Source organism: Anarrhichthys ocellatus, unplaced genomic scaffold (genome assembly GCF_004355925.1).
Source record: "Anarrhichthys ocellatus isolate YVR2014 unplaced genomic scaffold, GSC_Weel_1.0 scaffold19, whole genome shotgun sequence".
NCBI lineage: Eukaryota > Metazoa > Chordata > Actinopteri > Perciformes > Anarhichadidae > Anarrhichthys > Anarrhichthys ocellatus.
In genome coordinates, this window is record NW_022280049.1 from 6,333,394 (window position 1) to 6,342,594 (window position 9,201).

Consider the following 9,201-nt stretch of genomic DNA (forward strand, 5'->3'; position numbering starts at 1 on the left):
CACATAACCAGCTGGTAGCGTTTTGAAGTAGACTGTACATTCTGCTTTGGGTGCACATAATTACAGACAAAGAGGAGTTGTACAATGTGACTGGGCCTGCAGTTTTGTTTATTTTAAACAAAACAGTTCAAATCCTTGTATGAGAATAACTTACAGCCAAGCATGATAATGTCTTACATAATTAGGAACGTTTTATGCAACTTCATGTTTTATTCAGCTTGGCCGCATGGGGCTTTTATTTTGAAGAGCTGATTCCGGAAGTCTTGTCGTCGTTGCTGCTGGTGATCACAGGCCGCAGTGATTTGGTAGCCGCTGCAGTAGGAGGAAGGACCGCGGTTCTACCCCTTCTATCTTTCAGTTTCGTCTCGAAATTTTTATCGGTGGTTGCTTCTGGTAACGATTGGTACATTGAGTGTACAGTAACGGAGCTCTGAGATAATTAAGTTGTAGTAGTACCAACGGACAGTGATATCAATCGCCATTTTAATCGCACGTTTTTCCTGACAGAAGCGCTAGCACAACAATGGCTCTGAAAAGAATTCACAAGGTAAGGAAGTGAACGACGAGGCCCAGGATTTCGCAGTTTCGTCGGGGATTTAATTACGAGCTTGCCCACCCGATACTTGTCTGTAGAGTTTAATACATTGAGAATAACACTACAATATTGAGTAAATAACTCCGACTTTGTTTCAACAACTAGCTAACGGTCTGTAAATAGCGAGTGACGACAGTGAGAGCAGCAACGCGCCGCCTGTCTCTTTACTGGTGCTGCTACCAATGGGCCAACTGAACCGTTATACTCTTTAAGCTACAAGTAGCCTTATGATGGCTGTTCTTGGTTATAATCGCATAGGTTCACCACCGACTCACTGTCTGTGTTAGTTGTGCCGGTTCTAGCTAACATGATATTAGCTGTGAGTTAACGCTAGCTGTCTCTAGCTAACATGATCTCCCGGTGGTTGGCTAACTCATATAAGCTTCTGATCGAGCTAGCTTAATAACGTTACAGTACCGCTAGCTGTTAACGCTACATCTGTACAGTAAATTAACGGTGGTTTATATGCGTACGCATTCATGCTACCCGGTATTCGTTTCCCCATACGGCAGTCAAGGTAGCTATTATTAATTATTAGTTATTTGAGCTAGCTAAACCCGTTCCTTGATTTGACAGATAAGTTATCAGCTAACAGCTAGCGGTGTGACGCTAGCGATAGGACTCTCGCGCTTATTTTATTAACCGATTTGCCATTTCTTTGTAGTTAGCTTGTATTTTGATGGTTTAATGTTCGGATGTAAGTAGAATTGTAACAAACAAGAGATAAAGATCGATGTAACCTAACGTTGCTCTTCCGTATATCTAATCCCTGTTTTTTTCTTTGACGTTATATTGTCTTCGTAACGCACAACCTGTAATTCGACATCTCAAGTAGTCATGAATAATAGTCGTGTTTGTGTTATTATTTGACATTGTAATTGTATTCGACACGGAGCGATATACAGGAGACCGCTCGTGATGTTAGCAGTGTGTCGTTGTGTAAAAACAGGCCCCACGCGTTGTTCGCCTCTGATGCCATGTTGCTGACAGCAGGCGAGCAGCACATCGTGATTATGCCGTTTGTTAGATTAAAACAGCTGAATGCCGTGTTTTGCCGGCTTGTTGTTAATTCCCCCGGTAACGCTAGGCCGTGTCGTAATGAGGCTAACCAGCTAGCATTACGTCTCTACCACTTTACATCCTGTTCTGTTGTCCAACCCCAGCGCCTCGCTAGCTAACATTGGCACCGTAACGTCATACTACACACGACGAGTTTACACTCTTGTTTATCAGAGTGTCTGGAGACATATCGTCGTGATATCCGTCTGGCTGTCACGTGTTCTACCTGGAGAAATGCTATTATGCAATAGCGGTCACTCCAACAATCAAGGCCCACGGTGCTACTGTCGTGTGTTTGTGTCAGTGGGAATTGTTTTGTGAGTTGTTACTATGGCAGTGAGGCTTTGTAGCAATTGCGGTTGTATTGGCCTTTCAGATCTGTTTACAAACAGGGATTTAGTTAACCAAATTGAGGGCTCACACTGGGCCCCTGATTATTATTTATGTCACAATATTGAAGATCCTTTTATTTCTGGGAATTTTTGTATTTGTGACATTTTTGTGTTGTCATTCCCAGTTCTGTAATGTAGGTCATTGTTTGTGGAAATACTGTCCAGGACCCGATCAAGTGACTTGTCATTTTGTTTTGTCTCAGGAGTTGAACGACTTGGCACGGGACCCACCAGCCCAGTGTTCTGCAGGACCAGTAGGAGATGACAGTAAGTTCATCATGTAAACCAACAGTAACCTGGAAGCTGTGTGTGAGTGGTGCTCAGTCAACAAATTACTGGTGTGTCCATCTCAACCCACAGAAATAAATATTTATTGGTCAAAAAATGACGCCAAAAGGAATGCCGTATAGCTTATTCTAATTTATTACAGAGTATGTGGATTATGTCTTTCGCCTGTGAGATAACTATGAATTGTCTCCAGATCTGTTGTGATTTATGTGTTTAGTTTAGATCTGAAAAAATGTTCGCAATATTCCGATTGCCACAGACTGCAACTGGAATACTTCAAAGGTTTTCAAGCCCAAGTCTTGTAACTTGGAAAGGAAACAAAAACATCAGTGGATGTGCTGGCTTTTAATGCGAGGAGTCCAGAGCATTTAACTAAATTAAGGAAGTATCTCTGTTCTTTTGAGCAAGCGCAACCAGGAAATACCTGGACTGCCTGTTGTGAAAATACTGGTTTGTATAAAAGCATGATGTTCCCAACTCTATTGCTACAGGCCTGTTTCACTTTTGCTTTCAGGACAAGTATAAGGGGAATTCTTCTCTAGCAGTCATTTTATTGTTTTGTAGTGTAGGAGTAAATGCCGACTGTGATTTTTACTTTATTATTCATCTACAATATATATTTTTTGTCCTATAAAGATTGACCCAAAAAGAACACTTAAGTATTCATGAACTACGTTTTTTTTTTTTTTTTTTTTTTTTTTTTTTTTTTTTTTATAAATACATTTCATACATACTATAGATATTTCCTTTGAAACCTTTAAAATATATATATATGTGTATATAGTAATAAATTCAGAAAAATTTGACAATGATGGGAAGCAAATTTTTCTGACTAGTCTCAACTGCTCCTGTCAACAGCTGTCATATAATACAGAAATTAATACAACCACCTTTGTGAATCTTCTGATTTGTTAAAGCCCATAATCCGGTGGACTCTGGCACATTGTAATGCCGCTATTCAACCATATTTATTGATCCTGATTATGCATATTTTAATGAGTTCGCTGACTCCAAGGTTAACAGGTTGGGAAATATTGTAAAGGACAATTGGGCTTCTTGTGCGTTTTAGCCCACCCAGTCTGTAAATAGCTATTGATATTTAAAACCACATCTATTCCTGACTGATCAGAACTTTTGTAATCAAGAATCATTAGACCTTATTTTCTATTGACACCCTTACTGTAAGGTTTATCAAGACATGCCACAATAATGGTTACTTCATTGTTTCACAAGAAACATAAATCTCCTCTTATTCAACAAAAATAAGTTATTTTAAAGGGGGGGGGGGGCATGTCTTCAATCCCATTTATTTGGTTTAAATTGTATAATTTATCAAATACAGCTATGCCAAACTTGATCATACATATTTCTGCAGGTAATTCCACAACATCATATTTTATCTTTGCACCCCTCGTCCAGGATCCCCTCGTAAATGAGATTCAAAATATCAAATGGCATTATCCTGGATTATTACATGTTAAATAATAAATAAAAAATGATATGATTTGGGACATATGACATCAGTTTGCAAAATTGGTCAATGGCAGAAAATATCCAACAGCATTAAGGCCATTAACAGTGCGAGTCTGAGGCATAGCCTCCATTTTCCTCATATGGGCCTGTTATTTTGACGTTTGTGTTTTCAATGCATCTTAGTGGCGCTGCTGTAAACACTCCAATGTAAATAAAGAAGTCTTTCAATAAACCAACAAACGTGTTTATCAAGGTAACACCTGTGTTTTCCGAAGTAGCCCGTTTGTGCACTCGATGCAACTGTTAATGTGCAAAGTAATAGACGACGGCTCTCTGCCCGGCAGGACACAACTTGTCAGCTGAGTGCACTCACACACACATTCATACAGAGCACGTGAGGCAGGACTGATGCACACATTGCCATGTTTCTCTATCATCACACTCGCGTTGTTTTGAAGCGGAGGCTAGTGGTCGTAAAATGTGCACACAGAGCGAACCGCCATTTGTTAAACAAAAAAACAAATTTATTAGAATCAAATAACGAATATAATAAAGCAGCCGGTTGGACTTTTACATTTCACTGTAAGTAATCCGAACATGAACCCTTGTGGTGACTTTGTCCACTCGCTTCACTGAGAGCCACGACTCTTCTGTCTGAAGAGAGAAACTTGAATAACATAGTGGCTGCGAAGGTAAAACAGGACCACTTGCATAATGTAGGCACAGGGATTACATGTTGGAATCCAAACTATGCCGTTACATGCAGTCTAGTTGTGATTAACATTGGCTCAATCAGTTACTTATCATTTTAGATATTTTTTATTTTGATGACATCAAGGTCTTGTATTGTGTTGGACATGATGGAATCGCTTCTTCTTCTGTGGTGACACAGCTGGAATTCTTACATTTTGAAGTTTGGTTTATACATGAAGAACTAGTCATGTGAGTCACACAGTGTGGCAATCATTTCTCCCATTTAAGGGTTCATCTTATTCTGCTTCACCAACACAGTGGCAAGAGTTTTTTCCCTCATTAAAAAAAATGGAATATGGACCTCTTGATTATTGTGCGTCTGTCAACAATTTACACACATTAATAGATTTCATGTAAAAATGATTTATGTATTTGCTTGTGTAGAATTGATTGGTTGAACTGTCACCAGCCGTAGAAAGAACACTTCACAAAGCATATAATGCTACAGCACAATGATATGTGTTGATAGCAGTTAACATGTCACTTCCTGCCATCTGACATCAAACAAACCGCTCTGCTATAAACTACAGGAAAGTGCTTGTTGTAACATGATTACTGTGGTTTACTTTTCTGTGACATTTTCCCTCAGACCTCAACAGGATGCTTGAATTGGACAGCTTTAAATGCTACCAAATCACATTCTGATGGTTTGTATTGGTGTTCCCGGTTTATGATGTCCACGCTTCGTAAAACTCTTACTTCATGTCAGGATTACAATTTCCTCTTAGGCAGCAATTGGGGTATTAAACATAGAAGGGGCTATTTGTGAATGTAAATGTGAGTCTACTGCCATTATATGACCCTTCACCATTTGCAGTTTAAAAATACCTCTTCCAAGAGTCCCGAGTTGCACTCTATGTAAGAGCCTGTTACTCAACTGTAAGAAAACAAACCGCTCACTTAATGTGGCATTATTTATGCAAACACTCAGCCATGCATTGTGTTCTTGCTGTTTCCTAAATAATTCCTCTGTCTTTTGTTTCAGTGTTTCACTGGCAAGCCACAATAATGGGACCTGTAAGTATTCCCTTCTTGCATATTCCTCATTTAGTCACAGCCTTAATAATACTGCTTTGGTTTTTGCTGTGAATTACCATTGACACAGATGAGGAGAGAATGTTGTCGTTATTTCTATTACTTTGAGTTATTAACTTCTTTGTCCTCCCTGCACGGCCAGTCAGTAATGAGATGAATGGGCTTCTCTCTCCCTGCATTAGAATGACAGTCCTTACCAGAGCGGGGTTTTCTTCTTGACCATACACTTCCCCACAGACTACCCCTTCAAACCGCCAAAGGTGAGCGAGACACGCGTACAAAGCAGCAGCAGCATACATAAAGTAACAGTGGCGCATGTCGAGTGCCTGCCTGCTAAAACATGCCACGGTTTTACATAATTAAGTTTCCTGTTGTTGCTCTCACCTGCCCCCCCCCCCCCTCCCCTACATTTCTTCTCTCTCCGTCTGTTTTCAGGTTGCATTTACCACAAGAATCTACCACCCAAATATCAACAGCAACGGCAGCATTTGTCTTGACATTCTGCGATCACAGTGGTCTCCGGCTCTTACCATCTCCAAAGGTAGACTGTTTTCTCTTTTTCTTTTTTTCACCGGCCTTTGCTCATATTGTTCCAGATAAATGACAAATGCTACTGTTTTCATAAACGGCATGTTAAGAATAAAGGAAGAGGGGAAACGCGTAGGTTTCCTTTTTAAATGAAACGGCTTCCCACAAACACGCAGGGGTCCTTGTATGAAACTGGAGTGCCCTCTCCATAAATGTCAGCTTTAGAGCTTTTCATGCAGTGCTCACTACTGGACCTGCTGTAAATGTTAGTTTTTATTTGTATGTTTAAATCTTAGTTGCATGTATTATAAACGGTTCTATAACTCTGCCTGACTTGCATCCATGGGTCATCTGAAGGAAGTTAGCATCAATTCTTAGAATTCCCGTTTTTATTTGTGAGTCCTGATTGGTTAACTGGTCCATTCCAGTCCTCCTGTCCATCTGCTCTCTGCTGTGTGACCCGAACCCGGACGACCCCTTAGTACCCGAGATCGCCCGCATCTACAAGACGGACAGGGAAAAGTAAGTTGTTTGTGCGTCATTCAGATGTTTTTGGATTTGTTGTCAGTTCTCCGCCGGTCTGGGTGGAGATGCACTCAGACCTGTTCTGATCAAAGTCAGCGTCGCAGACTGGCTGCTGGTGCACAGAAGCTCCATCTTGCACATTTTCAAACCATTGTTGGTTTGAAAGCCGACCGACACAAGGATAGCAGGTTTTACGCATGCATCTCTACGGGTTTACATTACGGGAAGTGACTTTAAAGATAAACAGACGCTTACTGTTCAAAAGTAATAAGTCTCTTAAGACGGGCAGACACTGAACGGATTTATTTCTGGCGGGTCAAAAAACTTTGGTCGGCCATCTTGCAGCAAAACCACAGTCCAATGTTCCGCAGTAAACTGTGTTGGGCCTGCTTTAATATTACTGGAGCAATATTTTTCATGTTGCATATATATGATAAAACTGAACTTCAGATTGCGTTGTCTACATCTTCCAGTCATCTTTGGCTTGATTTCTTCTTACTTTCCGTTCATAGTAGAATTACACAAAGTATTTTCTCTTTGAAGAAACTTTATTGAAATTGTCAATGGACAAAAGCGACTGGGGGTTCCGTGTTTACGGCAGTGTGAGCTCCGTACAGTGAGATTAGAAACGTCTCAGGTTCTGGCCGGTCAGGAAGATGATTAAGACGTGCAGTGTGAGTTCACACAACGCATGTATGCAACTTGGAGACAAATGCTTGTGTCGCCATTAATCCATCTGGCTTTTGGGAGTAACACAACCGCACAGTTGCTGCAGCTCAGTTTTTACGTCATTGTGATATTTTTGCAACCGAAAAACTTGCTAACAAGTTGTGGCTGCGTGGAACGGGATTAACGCGCTCGCCTAAAATGGGAATATACAAAAATGTGATACATCCTCTAAAAAGCTCTTCTATTTGTCATGTGTCTGTGGTTCATGCATTTCTGATCCATAGATATTTTTTTGTTTATAAAAAACATTATTTCTGATATTTGGCTATGGTTATGAGGAAACACATTATTCATAGCCGACGCCCAGTTCCAGTACAGTCCACCTGCAGAGTAGCTGCTCCACAATAAACTCCCACAGACTCACATTTTAATGCTCATGTTCACCGACGATATGAAAACATCGCTTAGAAATACAAAGTGTGCATCCTGGTCCCAGTGCAGACCTCGGTTTCCACCAGTTATGTAGTCGTTTTAAGACTGATGGAGCCATAAAGAGGTCGTGATTTGACTGAGAAAATGCGACTCGGGAACTTCTAGACTAGATTGATAAGAGGGCAGCCCTGAATAATATAATGTGCTCAGAAAACATTAAAAAAACTCTGTTTTTTCTAAGCATTTTTGGCTGTGTCCTCAGCTACATTATGATACTGCGTATCGGTCTGTAGAGACACTAGAGACACATTTCCGAACCGTTTGTGCCCCTGTAGAGCAGCAGCCAGCTGGCGTCTTTGCTGCTGCTGCAAGGATAGCGGCTAAAACGTATAATGTACACATGGAAATGCATGGAGGTGACGATGTCACAGGTTTCCTAACAGATTCTTTTTTTTTTTTTTTTTTTTTGTAAAAAGATGTAACAGAATCCTCATGTTGCTAAACAACTAACATCCCTTCTCTCTACCCCTCTCTCTTTCTGCTTGTTCACAGGTACAACAGAATAGCTCGGGAATGGACACAAAAGTATGCAATGTAGTGTTGGGTTAGAATCATGGCCAACCACCTCTACGACATAAGGTTAGGGGAGCTTCAGACGTAAAGAGAAAACAAACAAAAAACCATTCAAAACAAATGAAAAGTTTAAAACAAGATCTTGTTGGTTTCTGTTGGAGTGCTTTCTTTGAGCCACGCCTCCCCTTCACCAGAGTACCTGTAAAACTCCCTCTGCCCCACCTCCCCTCTGTCTCTCTCTCCCTCTGTTTGACTCTGTCTCCCTTCCCCTCCCCTCCTCTCTCAGCTCACTTGCCCTCCCTCCAGTGTACATATTGTCAGCTTGCAATGGTAACACCCATCTCTCCCTGCTCCTTTTCCACCTCCTCCCTCCCTTGTGACCTCTGGCCCCCTCTCCTGACTTCTGTATTCTGTTACATGTTGTCACCACACAGGTTGGGCTGCCACTCCCCCTACTCCTTTTTTTTTTTTTTTTTTTCCTTTCACTCACCTGCATCCCCCCTTCCCCAGACGTTAATCCTTAAAAGCATTCCTTTGAGCATCTGTAAAACTTGGAGGGGGCCCTTTTTTCCCTTTATTTCCCTAATTATTTAGGGGAGTGGGGGACAGTAGGATTTTTACACTCTGCATCCTTTCTTGTTTTGTCGCCTTTTATAATTCCCATCTGTAGAGGTGACAATTCAAGAAAGCAGTTTGTTTTAACATGAGTCAAAGGGCACTCTGTATTTCATATGATGAATACTTAAAATAATTCATTGCAGGCTATGGGAAATGGGGGGGGGGGGGGGAGTGCACATAGCCTATTTTGGTGTTCTGTTGGATTCTATGAAAGGACTTGGATTTATCCCCACACCTCCTGCTCTTAACCCCCCCCCCCCC

The 9,201-nt window shown here is 41.1% G+C and overlaps 1 protein-coding gene across 1 annotated transcript; it reads left to right on the top strand.

The window, feature by feature from the left end:
- Positions 1 to 277: 277 nt before the first annotated feature.
- ube2d2 (ubiquitin-conjugating enzyme E2D 2 (UBC4/5 homolog, yeast)) lies at positions 278 to 9,188 on the top strand. Its single transcript, XM_031858006.1, has 7 exons — positions 278 to 547; positions 2,250 to 2,313; positions 5,546 to 5,577; positions 5,778 to 5,855; positions 6,031 to 6,136; positions 6,552 to 6,645; positions 8,302 to 9,188. Exons 1-7 carry the CDS (start codon positions 524 to 526, stop codon positions 8,345 to 8,347), a joined length of 444 nt encoding a protein of 147 aa, XP_031713866.1. The 5' UTR covers positions 278 to 523; the 3' UTR covers positions 8,348 to 9,188.
- Positions 9,189 to 9,201: the final 13 nt, after the last annotated feature.

Bases quoted from the DNA above. Each gene is read 5' to 3' on its own strand.
- ube2d2 (XM_031858006.1), top strand. From the start codon at position 524: ATGGCTCTGAAAAGAATTCACAAG. The intron at 5,856-6,030 runs GTGAGCGAGACA...GTCTGTTTTCAG, and splicing joins ACCCCTTCAAACCGCCAAAG to GTTGCATTTACCACAAGAAT. The intron at 6,646-8,301 runs GTAAGTTGTTTG...GCTTGTTCACAG, and splicing joins TACAAGACGGACAGGGAAAA to GTACAACAGAATAGCTCGGG.